Consider the following 14,803-nt stretch of genomic DNA (forward strand, 5'->3'; position numbering starts at 1 on the left):
TTCTCGCGAGAAGTAGAGTCGCTGTAGCCTCGGGAAAGGGGCGGAGGCCTGGAAGTGCACCACGTGGGACCGCAGGGCTGCTGAATCTCCGGTCGGCGTCGGGTTTGGGTCTAGATTGGAGTTGGGACCTTGGAGATGCGGAAGGAAACCCCACCTCCGTTGGTGCCCTCGGCGGCCCGCGAGTGGAACCTCCCCGCTAATGCGCCCGCCTGTATGGAGCGGCAGTTGGAGGCTGCGCGGTACCGGTCCGGTGAGCTGAGATTCCGGGCCTGGGAGCTCTCTCATCCCGGCCCAGGACACCCCCCCTCTTCAGGACTGACCCTCACTGTCCATCCCCGCCCCGCTTGCCATCCTGATCCCTTTCTCGCATTTCCGAGCTTAGTTCCCAACCCCGCCTCGCGTTCTTGCTCCGGACCCAGCCCGCGCTTGCTGCTCGGCGTGGTCGCCGTGGAGACGAGTCCTTCCATCCCTGGCGCGCTGACAGCTTGTACCTCCCACAGATGGGGCACTCCTGCTCGGGGCCTCCAGCCTGAGTGGCCGCTGCTGGGCTGGCTCCCTCTGGCTTTTCAAGGACCCTTGTTCCGCCCCCAACGAAGGCTTCTGCTCCGCCGGAGTCCAGACGGAGGCTGGAGTGGCTGACCTCACTTGGGTCGGGGACAAAGGTATCCTCGTGGCTTCCGATTCGGGTGAGTCACTTTCGCCTCATTCCTACGGGCTGGACTGGACGCTCGGGGTACAGCTTGGACTGGGCATCCTATATTCAGTGCTTGGAGGAGCCTGAGGGTGTTGACTCCAAACGCAGACTTTGTTGTGGGGGGGAAATATCTTTCACAAGCTTCTGAATTACCTGGTGGGGTTTCCTACCACAATCTATAACATGTTTAAGAAATGGATTGTCATAATTTTTCTTCTTGTAAACCCTGCTCAACAGGGTAATGTTCCCTGATTTTAAGGATGATGTCGAAGCCAATCTGTGCTGTCACTTTCGATGTTTTTGTCTTAAATGTCTTCATTTTGCTTTATTTGTTTTGAATGTCAGGCTCAGCAATGAAGGTTTTGGCATTAAAAAAAAAAAAGACGAATTTGGGAGTTGTCAGGCATCTCATGGAAGGATAAAAGTGGGGCATTAAAGAATGAACCTCTTACAGTTGAATTTGAACATTGAGTATTCAAGACAACGTTTTGGGATTTTCTGTATTTAGCCAGCCACTATGCAAGACATTCAGTTATTCAACAAATATTTATTAAAAGTCTGGAAGACATTTACACAGATACGTCAGCAAATGTTTATTAGTGTCTATATAGTTGGAAATCCACATGATTAACCTCACCAGACTGTGTACTGCACAATTGTGGAGACTTATCCCTGTCTCCTGGAAGCTGATTTTCCAACATCTTCTCACTGGAAGCAGAATAATGGATTTTACGAACCCTTCCATCTTGCCCTGACTTTTTCTAGAGGCTTTCTCCACCCAGTTGCCTAAATTGTTATTAGGAAAACAGTAATGCCAGCATAAAGCCAGGCAGCTTGGGAGTTAACTAAACCCTCTAATTATATAGGCTTTGCTTTTATAGGAATAATGTACTCAGTTTGGTAACAGTAGACTACATGAGTTCTAGAAGTGAAGTACTCTCGTGGTATAATCCAAGTCCATGTTTTCCTCACCCTCCATCCCCAACCAGGTGCTGTTGAATTGTGGGAGCTGGATGAGAATGAGACACTCATTGTCAGCAAGTTCTGCAAGTATGAGCATGATGACATTGTGTCTACAGTCAGCGTCCTGAGCTCTGGCACACAAGCTGTCAGCGGTAGTAAAGACTTCTGGTGGGTCCCTCATCACTCCTCTCTGTAGGCCTGTTTTGTGTGTCCTTGCTGTCTTATAACCTCGTTAAGTATTGCTTCGGGGTCGTTATAAGAGCCTGGTGACAGATTCCCTGGGGGTACAGTGGTTAAAGTGCTCAGCTGCTAACCAAAAAGTCAGCAATTCGAACCCACCAGCCGACTCCACAGGAGAAAGATGTGGCAGTCTGCTCCCATAAAGATTTATAGCCTTGAACACTGTATGAGGCAGTTCTGCCCTGTCCTTCAGGGTTACTGTGAGTCGGAATTGACTTGATAGCAGTGGGTTTTGCTTCGGGGTGATCGATTATGACATGTATGTCCTTCGAAATTTTGCTGTCCATTGTAATAGACCATAGCAGAAGTCCAGCAAATAAAGACAGAAAAATGGGACATTTTGGTAAGCGAAAGTACTTGTTCGAACAGATGTTTTTATGTTGATAGTCCGAGTCAAGATTAAATGTCTGTTTCCTTTCGCTTCTTAGCATCAAGGTTTGGGACCTTGTTCAGCAGACGGTACTGAACTCATACCGAGGTGAGTGAGTGTACTTCCCTTTCAGTACTGGCCTTAACCATTTTACTTTGATTCTCCTGTTTGGGCTTTCTGAACTTGGCTTGGATGTCAAGGGCAGCAGTTCCATATTCTCCTGCTTGATAATTTTCCTCCAAAACTAAATTCAGGCCCCAATATCTATCCATTGCCCTTTTCTTAATTTCTCTGTTTCTGTCGCTGGCCTCACCACCTTCTTAGCCACACAGGCTCAAGCTTCCCATTCTCTTCTGCTCTTCCTATTCCCACACTATCAGTTGGTTACCAAGTTCTTTTTCATTTGGTTCGCCACCTTCCTGTCTCTTATGCCTTCATTCACTTGCAGGCTTTACTGTGCATGGGCAGTGGCACTCATCTCTCCATCTATGATCTTTTGCTCTTTTGGTCTTTCATTATTTTTTTGTGACCTGTAGATTAAAATCCCACTTTCTCATCATGGTATTCAAGCCCTTTTACTGTCAGTTCTCCTTCAAGTACCCTGCGCTAGCTAAACCTAATCACAGTAAATTCTTGACATTCTCAAGAGATAAACCCTGAAACTTGCAAATCTCAAGCTTTGGAATATCACTTCCATAAAAAATTCTGCTTTTCTGTTGTTGTTGTTGTTAGATGCTGTTGAGGTGGTCCTGACTCATAGTGACTGTATGTACAACAGAACGAAACACTGCCTGGTCCTGTGCCATTCTTACAATCATTGTTAATGCACGAGCCCATTGTTGTAGCCACTGTGTCAGTCCATCTCTTTGAGGGTCTTCCTCTTTTTCGCTGACCCTCTACTTTACCAAACATGATGTCCTTCTCTGGGGACTGATCCCTCCTGATAACATGTCCAAAGTATGGGAGATGTAGTCTTGCCATCTTTTCTTCTAAGGAGCATTCTGGCTGTACTTCCTCCAAGACAGATTTGTTAGTTCTTTCGGCAGTCTGTGGTATATTCAGTATTCTTTGCCAACACCATAATTCAAAGGCATCAGTTTTTCTTTGGTCTTCCTTACTCATTTTTTGAGGCAATTGAAAACACCATGGCTTGGGTCAGGCGTACCTTCGTCTTCAAGGTGACTTCTTTGCTTTTTAACACTTTTAAAAGGTCTTTTGCAGCAGATTTGCCCAGAGCAATCTGTTGTTTGATTTCTTGACTGCTGCTTTCGTGGGTGTTGATTGTGGTCCATGTAAAAGGAGATCCTTGACAACTTCAGTCTTTTCTGCATTTGTCATGATATTGCTTATTGATCCACCTTTCTGTTAAGAGTCATCATTTTCTTCTAATATTCCTTTTTGTCCTCACTTTCGTTAACAGCACTGGCAGTTGGCTTTATTTTGGGAGCCATTTTTTCAGCCAAATGGTTCTTATAATGTATAGTACATCTTTCACTCAGAGATTTAGATGCTGGTGAGCGCTGAGATTTATTCAATGGCTATGTGCCTTTCACTGCCAAAGTGCATGATTCAGATTTGTAACAAAGCAACATCACAAACTGATACATGTCTTGGACTTTCAGGTCACTTGCAAATAACCCAAAACAAACCCATTGCTGTCAAGTTGATTCTGACTCACAGCAACCCTACAAGACAGAGTAGAACTGCCCCATAAGGTTTCCAAGGAGCAGCTGGTAGATTTGAACTGCTGATCTTTTGGTTAGCCACCAGGCTCTTAACCACTGTGCCACTAGGGCTCCCACTTGGAAATAGTCAAACAATAATGTTAAAATGCTGATACCTGAAGCCTACCGTACTTGCCTTTTACTTCTTAGACATGTCCTGTGCTTTCCTGGTTATTGCTACCTGTTTTCTAACACCTTTTTCTTTAGTTCTTTGTGTCAGGTTTTTTTAAAAACTTTTTTTTTTGTGGTTTGGGTGAAAGTTTACAGAGTAAATTGGTTTCCCATTCAACAATTTACATGCATTTTGTTTCATGACATTAGTTGTAATCCCCTTGTCTTAATTATCTAGCACTAAAATATCACAAGTGGATGGTGGGGCTAGAAGTCTGAATTCAGGGTGCCAGCTCCAGGGGAAGCCTTACTTTCTCTGTTGGCTCCAGGGGGAGGTCCTTGTCATCAATCTTTACCTAGGTCTAGGAGTTTCTCAGCACAAGGACACCAAAGGCAAAGGACATGTTCTGCTCCTGGCTCTGCTTTCTTGGTGGTAGGAGATTCCATTTCCTGTCTGCTCCCGTCTTTCTTTTATATCTCAAAAGAGATTGACTCAAGATACGACCTAATCCTGTAGATTGAGTCCTGCTTTATTAACGTAACTATCTCTAATCTTGACCTGTTAACATCATAGAGGTTAGTATTCACAACACATAGGATAATCACATCAGATCACAAAATAGTAGATAGCCACACAATACTGGGAATCATGGTGTAGCCAAGTTGACACACATTTTTGGGGGGACACAATTCAAACCATAATACCCGTCAATGTGACAGCACTCTACCTACTTGCTCCCTGGGTTCCCCGTTTCCATTCTCCCATCTTTCCTGTCTCTCCTGCCTTCTGAGCTTTGTTTTTGGGCAAGTGCTGCCCTCTTGGTCTGGTGTGGGTGATTGTTCTGAGGGTTTTTCATGGGTGTTATTGTTCACTTTATAGGCCTGTCTGTTGTTTGGCTGAAAGGTGATGTCCAAGAGTGGGTTCAGTTTCAGGTTTGAAGGATGTCTAAGGGCCATAGGCTCAGGCGTTCTACTAGTCTCTATCAGACCAGTCATTCTGGTCTTTTTTGTGAATCTGAATTTTGTTCTACATTTTTCTCCCACTCTGTCTAGTACCTTCTATTGTGATCTAATCACAGCATTCTGTAGTGGTAGCTGGGCGTCATCTAGTTCTTCTGGTCTCGGGTTGGTGGAGGCTATGGTTCATGTTTATTAGTCCTTTGGACTGATTGTTTCCTTGGGTCTTTGATCTTCTTCACTCTTTGCTCTAGATGGGATGAGACCAATAGTTGTATCTTAGATGGCCACTCGTAAGTTTTTAAGACCCCAGTTGCTACTGAACAACGTAGGATGGGGAACATTGTCTTTATGGACTGTGTTATTTATGCCAGTTGACGTGGATGTCCCCTGAGACTATGATCCTAAGCCCTCAACTCAGTGACTCAGTCTCAAGGTGTTTGGTTATGGCTAAGAAGTTTTCATGACTGTGCCCCCTGTGTGCTCTACTATATACATGGATATATTGGCAGCCCATACAAATATGTATGTAGAGATATTCTCTGCCAAACCTAGATATGTTTTTGGATCTACTCCCATATGCCATCCCACACCCTTTCAGCTTACATATCTACCTATGTGCCCACTCATAAATCATCATTTGTTATTACTATTATTGCAGGATTGTGTGTGTAGTGATATTTACCTTTGTTGCCTCTTATGTACCTCCCAGTGTCTTCCTTTGCCTTGATGATGTTGTGCTGACCTCCCCCTTACTGTGTATCACCTTTCTTTTCATCCAAGTTAATATGTGTCTACTATCTAGTTAGTAATTTTACCTCCCTCCCCCTCCGCTCCCTGGTAACCATCAAAGAGTGTTTCTGTGTGTAAACTTTTTCTTAACTTTTTGTGATAGTGGTCTTATACAATATTCGTCCTTCTGTGATTAACTTATTTCACTCAGCATAATGTCTTCCAGGTTCTTCTATTTGAGGTGTTTCAAAGATTCATCATTGTTCTTTAACATTGTGTAGTACTCCATTGTGTGTATGTACCATAGTTTGTTTATCCATTCATCTGTTGATGGGCACTTAGGTTGTTTCCATCTTTTGCTATTGTGAATAATAAGTCAGTGAATATGGGTGTGTATATATCTATTCATATCACAGCTCTTGTTTCTCTAGGATATATACTTAGTAGTGGGGTTGCTGGATCATATGATATCTCTATTTTTAACTTTTTAAGGAAGCACCATACCATTTTCCACAGTGGTTGTACTATTTTGCCATGTTATATCCTATTCTCACCACTGAATTCTGAATCCCTTGAGGACAGAAGAACCATGTGTTCATTTTTTATATTCCCTCATGCTTTTTTTCAATAGCAATCAATTACTTTCCTGGTTTTTCATCATGTTGGCTTTCCATGGATTCTAGGGCTAGAAGAGAACAGTGGAGGGTGGTTGAATCCCATCCTTCTGCCTCAGAGCAGAGCCCCTTTCAGACTACCTTGGAAAGCCTGGTTAAATTCCTTGAGAGAAAGTGGTTTCCCCAGCCAGTGATTAACATATAACAGTAACCCTCCAAACTTTTTGTATTAAAAGAATTGTGAATAATTGTACCCCCCACACATGTTAAAATTGATACCTAAAAGGTTTTCAAAGGAGGTAATTTCTGACAGTTATTTGTTGTGTACTTGTCTTAAGCATATTTGTATCAAAACCTTGGCTTTGCAGATTAAAGCCATTTAATTTATGCAGAATATCTACTAAGTAACCTAGCTGGCAAAAACCAGTACTCATTGTTAAACCAGATGGCCAAGTTGAACTTAACTTTCTGTTGGAAAATTCTGACTTCATTTTTACATTCAGATAAACTTGTTGGATGTGTCCTTCTGACAACCATCTATCATAGTTTTAAATTCTCATTATTAGACAGAGATAGGTTAAGTCAGACAGCCTCACTTTTGTTGGTGTTGTGCGTGAAATAAGGTCCATCCCTGTCCGTGTTTCTTATCCAGAAATTCTCAGTTTTGCTCTTTGGCTCCTGGGGACAATCCCTTTTAGTCCCTTGGTTTGGAACCCTTAGGTTTTTATACCTCTGAGTATGGCACCATAGATAGTTATAGGGTAGGTGAGAGGTCTAAGTTCCTTCTATCAAGTGGGAGAAGGGTGATTGTGAAAGGAGAGGTAGGAAAAAAGAACTGGCAGATAGCAAACACTTTCTCAATCCAATTTAAGGAAAGAGAACATTGGAGGAATTTCTTTAAAACTTTTAGCATCCAGGAACCACCTGGAATGTTTTTGTATACTGCCTAGAGGTATGTGTACTCCAGTGTGAAGAATGCTATTCTAGAATTATTTAGCCTCTCTATCAGGAGGGCTAAATATAAGCTTTTTCACTATTACTCAGCCCCTAATTGCTTCTTCATCACCTTTATTCTCCAAGTGTTTTTAGGTGTTACAACTCTTAACCATCAACCTTTAGGTTTTGTGTTAATAATTTTAAGAAATTTGTTAAATTGAACAATGAAGCCAGGCCTATTTCTCACACCTTTCCTCCTGCCGCTTAATGGTATCTGGACTCTCCTTTTTATAATGTCCCCAGCCTCTTCTCTGTTATGTTTTTCTTTCTCTCTCCGTTACAGCTCACTCTGGGCAGGTCACCTGTGTTGCTGCCTCTCCCCACAAGGACTCCATGTTTCTGTCGTGTAGTGAGGTGAGACAGCTTCTTCCCCTTCCTTTCCCACTCCTTAACCACACCCAAGCTCTCTGAAGGCCAAAGAGTACTTGAGTGTCTCGTGAAGACCTCCTGGGTAGCATCTGCTTTTTTGGGTTGTGAAACCCACCCCCTCTTTTTTCCCCTGTTTATTCTTCTAGGACAGTAGGATTTTACTCTGGGATACTCGCTGTCCCAAGCCAGCATCACAGATGGGTAAGTCTGAGAGCCAGTAATAGGAGGATGGTGCTAGGAATCTTTAGCTTTCTTTGGCCAGAGTCAGAGGCCAAGTTGTCAGATGCCCAGTCACTGTGACATAGTGACATAATCTCTTTTCTTACTGAGGCTCTGCTAACTCCATTTTGTGCAACGGGTACTAAGAGGAAGGCCTGGTTGGGTGGGTGATTTCTTCATTAAATGGGTGGGCAGAGGGGCCAGAGTTATCGTCTTCATGGTTGTGCTTGAAACTTGCCTGTGACTCATATATCCAGAAAGAACAGGAGGCTAACGGGTAAATGTAGGCTATGAAGCTCAAGGATGAGTCCATGATGGCCCTACTAAGATTTGGGAAATTAAATAAAGGTGTTCCCAGGATTTAGCGTGAGTTCATTGGAGAAACTTCTTTTTCTGGACTCCATGAGTCTTGTCCCAGACCCTTGTTTTTCTCACTTACAGGCTGCAATGCCTCTGGCTACCTTCCTACCTCACTGGCTTGGCATCCGCAGCAAAGTGAAGCCTTCGTCTTTGGTAAGACTGCACGTCAGAGTCCGTATTGACTTTGGGAAAGGGGAGGATGAGAGAGAAAGAGCTATATATATATGTATGTGTATCCGTAGTGCACAGGGATCTGGTTGCTAGAGTTACCAGCACACTTGGGCACTTGATGAGTTATGTTAATGGAGGGGTGAGGAGGTAGGGATGATCCGAAAGTCGTTTTAGTTTAGCTTTGAAGGGCATAATGATTTTTTTTTTTCTGGCTGATTTGCTTTCCTGATTGCTCACACGGACTCCTGTATTCCGTGCATGGCTAGAAGTCAGTGAGCCACAAAGCAAATACAGTGAAACCTGTGAGAACCAGAACTCAATGGGACTGCCTTGTTTTTCCAGGTCTCGCAAGTTTTCTGCCTTTGACAGGGTGCAGTCTTATCACTTTTCTATTGCCCTCTGTTAGTGGAAACTATTTGACTTTTCCTTCCCTGACAGTTTCCACCTTACACAGGTTCTGACTTTCCCAGGTTTTACTGTAGATCACTATATCTTCTTGAATACAGCAATGAGTATTTTCTGTGGATACTTGCAGTGCTATCATGGTGATGAGGCTGTGAAGGTAGTGATGTAGTTTGTGGTTAAAATAATAACTATCTCATCCTTTAATCCTCACAACCACCCAATAGCTAGTTATTCCTACTTTACGGAAAAGGAAGCAGAAGCTCAGAGTGATTAGCTGGTCCAGGCTTGAGGAACCAGGATTCAAATCCAGGTTTGGCTGACTCCAAACCCCATGCTCTTAACCACTGTGTTGTGCTTGCTGTCTTCTCTATAGGTGATGAGAATGGGACTGTCTCCCTTGTGGACACCAAGAGCGCAAGTTATGCCCTCAGCTCAGCTGTGCATACCCAGTGTGTCACTGGGCTGGTGTTCTCCCCACACAGGTACTGTTCTTTGTCACCAGGGGCCTGCTGGCTATGAATGGAAGAGCAAGGGGGGTGCTTATGTTGGCTAAGCATCAGCTGATTAGGCAGGCCCTTAACACAGACAGGTGCAAATAGTTAACACACTCAGTTGCTAACTGAAAGGTTGGAGGTTCAGGTTTACTCTCTTGGAAGAAAGACCTGGTGACCTACTTCAGAAAAATCAGCCATTGAAAACCCTATGGAGCACAGTTCTACTCCGATACACATGGGGTTGCTATGAGTCGATTGGAATGAGTCGATTCCAACTTGGTGGCAACTGGTTTAAAGCATATGCTACTCTAGCTGAGGTTTTAGAATATCAGAGGTACCTGTGACCCCTAGTCATTTTGGGGTTGTGAAGTCTCTCTCTGAACATGGCTAAGATATGGTTTCATTTCTGCTCAATGCCCAAAATGATTAATATTGTAGGTTTTTAGGACTGTGTGGTTGGAAAAGCCTTATTTCCCTCAGGTGTTTCTGGGTTACTGCTAAAGGTGATCTTCAGCCTTGACTTTGCTCCATTTCCCCATCTTTCCTTGCAACGTATAATGTGGACTTCAGTGGTAACCAGACCTTAATCCAGAGTGGTGATGAGGCCACCTTCTGCTCTGGATCAGTTTCTAGTGGGCCCTGAGGAGCGGGGAAGCCCAGTCTGGGTTTTGTCTTTAGATCCATGGGCTTTAGCTTTCACAACCCTCTTCTCCCTCTCCTAGTGTTCCCTTCCTGGCCTCTATCAGTGAAGACTGCTCGCTGGCTGTGCTGGACTCGGGCCTTTCCGAGGTGTAAGTGCGAAGTGGAATCCTGTGATCAGGAATCAGGGAGGGGCCGACAGCAGGGGGCTGGGTCCTGCTTCCCTCCGGTGAAGTGCTTTCTCTTGGAGGGAGGATTTTCCATCTGCATGTGAGGGGACTGGGTGATGGAAGCAACACGGACTGTTAACCATCCCCTGTTCCTGGGGCTGGCGCACAACCAGCTATATCCTTGTTAGAGGAGGAATGTGGGCAGTGAGTCTGAGTCTGGCATTCCACCTCTCTCCTAGAAGGGGTCAGTCTACCCTGTTCACGTAAAAAACCACATATGTGAAATACAACCTACTGTAGGGTAAAAAGGAGCCTTGATGGTACAGTGGTTAAGTGCTCAGCTGTTAACTGAAAGGTGGGCTGTTTGAACCCACCAGCCACTGCATGGGAGAAAGATGAAGTAGTCTGTTTCCATAAAGAATTATAGCTTCGGAAACCCTATGAGGTAGCTCTACTCTGTCCTGTAGGGTCACTAGGAGTCAGAATTGACTCAACAGCGATGAGTTTGGGTAGGGTAAAAGGCACTGGGCAGGTGACCTGAATTATACTCCCATCTTTACCACAATTTGCTTCCTGATCCTGGCCCATATATCAGTAACCTCACTATAGCCACCATTTCTTCATCTCTGAAAATAGAGGGCTGGATTGGAAAATTGATGTAGTCTACTGTGGATAACTACACTGTTATCCTGATGATGAGGCCATACATCCAGTGAAATGTGTATAAAACACCCTAAAAAATATACCCCAGATGTGTTGGGTTTGCTTTCTTCTCCAGATCTGCTTTTTCCTCTTGTTTATACCATGTCCAAACTTCTGTTTCTTTTCTAGGTTTAGAAGCCGAGCCCACAGAGACTTTGTGAGAGATGCTACTTGGTCCCTACTCAATTACTCCCTCCTGACTACGGTGGGCTGGGATCATCAAGTCATCCACCACACTGTGCCCTTAGAACTTGTCCCAGCCCCTGGGCCTAACAGTGTTGCCGAGTAGGTTGGATTTAAGACCAAAAGCAAATCCTGTATGATTATCCACTCCCTTTGTGCCTGCCCCCTCAGCTTGTGAGACAACATAGAGCCTCACACAGTGTATTGATCACTAGATCTGTGCAGTTAACAGGCATCGTCTCTCAGTCTGGGGAGGCTGGATTCTGGGGTCCTATAGTCATAGGAAGGAAGAACTTTCTTGAAAATGGATATGTTTGTGTGTCTGAGTGTGTGTGTAGATGTATAATTATTTTTATGGGTAGTGGGTAAAAATAAACCCATCCCACATCTTCCCCAAGTATACCCCCCCCAAAAAAAAGTTGACAGAAGAGTTATTCTTCCCACGTAGCTGTGCCTGAGGAATTGGCCACATCTGAGTAGTATATGGGATGTGGGCATCCCTGGATTCTTGGAAGCAGCTCTTATATTACTCATGAGGCAGGAGCTCATTTATTTTTATAGAGTTTAATTCCCCTGTACCATGGGAAATACTTCCATTCAGTAAAACCAGCCCAGCTCACCTGAGGTCGAGCCAGGACGTTGTTGTCACAGTTGCGCACATCTCCTTGCCATCAAACAGAACTGGAAATCCACTTTTTGGCTGAACAAAAAGTATGGCTGGTGCCTGTGGAATCAATGGAGTTGCATATACGAGCGATAAGTGTTTTTCTGTCATAGGTGAGATGCTGTAGAAAAAAGTGTGGGGGTGATGGAGAGGTTAAGGGCATTTCAATAAGATTGAAAACTGACAATTGCAGAGAAATCTCTGCCCTCTTTGCTGCAAAAAAAAACCAGCATGAGTCCAGAACTCCCACCTCTGGGCCTCTTTCTATGTGGATCAGGAAGTTTGAATACTGAATTTGTGGACTCTGAAGGCTTTGACATCCGATATCAGGGAGAGAATCAGAAATACTGGTTGATCAAATAAAAAGTTTAGGCTTTGTTGGCCTTTTCTTTTTTGAAGCATGTGTGTTCTCTCTGCAATTAGATTTATGTGGGTCACCAGAGTATTAATTTATAGCCCATTTTTAAATTCTTCTCCCCCGACCACTACCCCCAAGTGGCTAGTTGCACTTGAAGTAACCATTTAGAATTCATGGATTGATTACTAATTGCATTGAAATGAAATGCAATCAATTATGTATTTTTCAGTTTTGTAGATTTATTTAAGCTAAAATCACATTATGAAACAGGCAATTTGAAGGAATTTGGGGAAAATGTATCTAAGCTTCCATGCCACACTGTTGCCAGGCATAAACTCTTTGTTCTCACCATTACCTTGGAGTAAAAGCAGGGGAATTTGTAGTCATAGGATCTACCAGGGGTGGGGTGGAAATAGTTTTCCACTGTTTTTAACTAACTACTTGTAAGGGAACAGGATGGGTAAGTAGAATCCAGGGCTTTGAACTGGTTTGTTCCTGTTTGAACCCCTGCTGAAATTTGCATTTCTGCCCCCAGATATCCTGAATCAGAATCTACATTTTAACAAGATCCCCAAGTGATTCTTATGTATAATAAATGTTGAGAATCACTGCTCTGCTGGTGGTTCTCAGAATTGGTCCCGAACCAGGAGCCTTAGCATCCTCTGGGAACTTGTTATAAATGCAAATTCTCAGCAGGGGTTCAAACCTTAACAAACTGCAAAGCCTTGCTCAGAGGTAAAACCTTAAGTTTTGTGGTCAATTAGAGAAAGTAAGGAGGGGGTGGGGTGAGTAGGAATTAAATTTGCATAGCTCTTTTCCCTGTGGACTTAAAGAGTGGTGGAGAGAGGACCTGTGTGTAAGAGATAAGAATACAAGGAAGTGTTCATGTGTCCAGGTGGTTGGTTGAAGTGATGACAGAAGAAAAGCATATACTTTGAAGAACTGCATTATCTTTTACCCTAGAAAATGTTAGTTTGAATTCAGATGGATATGTGCTAACATCACAGTCACGGTAGGAATGACCATCACTTTGGGATGAATGTGTGTGTGTTCCGGTTAACAAGATCGCTGTGGCGGGGACCTCAGTCAGAAGTGTAATCCATAAGGGGTGTGTACTAGGTCCTTGACTCAAGTGAGAGTAGTTAACCAGTAGCGTTAGCACGGAATGGACTTACTGATGACAGGTGGACGTGGGCTTGTTTTATTTTTATTTGTTTGAAACCATACAAACATTTATTTTGCATTTAATGTCACTGGTTCAAGTGTCTTAAACGCTGGAGTAAATGCATTTCCCTATTTTTAGTGTTCTTATTTTGAAGTTCTTTAACCTAACCCACTACATTCCACTCCTGATCTCTGGTCCTCCAGGGCCTAGGAGGCTCATCTCTTGGCTAGTGCTTGGAAACTCAAAAAGTACAGAAGGCCTAAAGTACAGTTTCAGGTGCATCAGACAGTGCACTGATTCCCCAGGTATCTCCTATCCCCCAGGACAGTGAGGGCTTGGCTCTTTGTTAATAGGTACGAATTGCTACTGGTTCACAATCGCATTACAATAGTACACACACACAAGCTCTTGAACTGCTCTGGGGCTCCAGCTGTGTTTCCTCTGGACAGCATGTGAGAAACGGCTAAAGGTGGGGAGAGGGTCCCTGGTATTATTTTTTCTTCTTCTTGAACCAGGTCCCATTTCAGAGGGCTCCAGAACTGTTTTGCCACATCTAGACCTGAAAGTAAAGGGTTCTGATTTTTAAAAGACAGCTTCTTGTTGCATTTGTACAGAATGAGTAGTGTATCTTTTGTATTTGTATTTCTCGAAATGTAGCTACTTGACATCACGACTTTCTGTATACAAACTAAGAAAAAATAATTAAGTTATTGTACAAATAACAGATTTCCAAAATATACTCACATTAGTTTTTCTATAAGATACAAAGATTCTGTGCATTCTGGGAAATGGGAGGGCACCTCAGCAGGGCCAGCATTTGTGGGAGAAGCTGAGAATTTGCTTCCAATCAGTGAGTTTCTTATTGCCAGTTTGTGGGTTACACTGACCACATGTTGGAATCACTTCTGCAGGAAATTGATTTTGTTCGGAAAAAGGGTAATCAAACTCTAATCTCAATTTTGAGCTAATTAAAATTTCCCCAGATTTTCTTCAGCTGCCTATGTAAGACCAAAGAAGAATTGATGCATTTGAATTAAGGTGTTAGTGAAGAATATTGAATATACCACGGACTGCCAGAACAAACAAATCTGTCTTGGAAGAAGTACAGCCAGAATGCTCCTTAGAAGTGAGGATAGTGAGATTCCATCTCACTTAACTTTGGACATGTTATCAGGAGGGACCTGTCCCTGAAGAAGGACACCATGCTTGGCAAAGCAGAGGATCAGCAAAAGAGGAAGACCCTCAACAAGATGGATTGACACAGTGGCTGCAACAATGGACTCAAACATAGCAATGATTGTGCGGATGGCACAGGACTGGGTAGTGTTTCGTTCTGTTGTACACAAGGGTTACCATGAGTGAGAACTGACTCGGCAGCACCTACAGGGTTACCATGAGTCAGAACTGACTTGACGGCACCTAACAACAGCAAGCTCTTTATATGCTTTCTCTCTCATTTAATTCATGATTTACTTAGAAATTAAAAAAAAAAACAAAAAACAT

The 14,803-nt window shown here is 43.5% G+C and overlaps 1 protein-coding gene across 1 annotated transcript; it reads left to right on the forward strand.

The window, feature by feature from the left end:
* The first annotated feature begins 24 nt into the window (after positions 1-24).
* WDR77 (WD repeat domain 77) lies at positions 25-14,803 on the forward strand. Its single transcript, XM_003409407.4, has 10 exons — positions 25-250; positions 501-686; positions 1,684-1,825; positions 2,326-2,375; positions 7,685-7,755; positions 7,917-7,971; positions 8,431-8,502; positions 9,299-9,407; positions 10,142-10,210; positions 11,060-14,803. Exons 1-10 carry the CDS (start codon positions 136-138, stop codon positions 11,217-11,219), a joined length of 1,029 nt encoding a protein of 342 aa, XP_003409455.2. The 5' UTR covers positions 25-135; the 3' UTR covers positions 11,220-14,803.

This window comes from Loxodonta africana, chromosome 3 (assembly GCF_030014295.1).
Source record: "Loxodonta africana isolate mLoxAfr1 chromosome 3, mLoxAfr1.hap2, whole genome shotgun sequence".
NCBI classification, from domain to species: Eukaryota; Metazoa; Chordata; class Mammalia; order Proboscidea; family Elephantidae; genus Loxodonta; species Loxodonta africana.

Coding starts and splice junctions, on each gene's coding strand:
- WDR77 (XM_003409407.4), top strand. CDS start 136: ATGCGGAAGGAAACCCCACCTCCGTTGGTGCCCTCGGCGGCCCGCGAG. Junction 2,376..7,684: donor GGTACTGAACTCATACCGAG/GTGAGTGAGTGT, acceptor TCTCCGTTACAG/CTCACTCTGGGCAGGTCACC. Junction 7,972..8,430: donor CAAGCCAGCATCACAGATGG/GTAAGTCTGAGA, acceptor TCTCACTTACAG/GCTGCAATGCCTCTGGCTAC.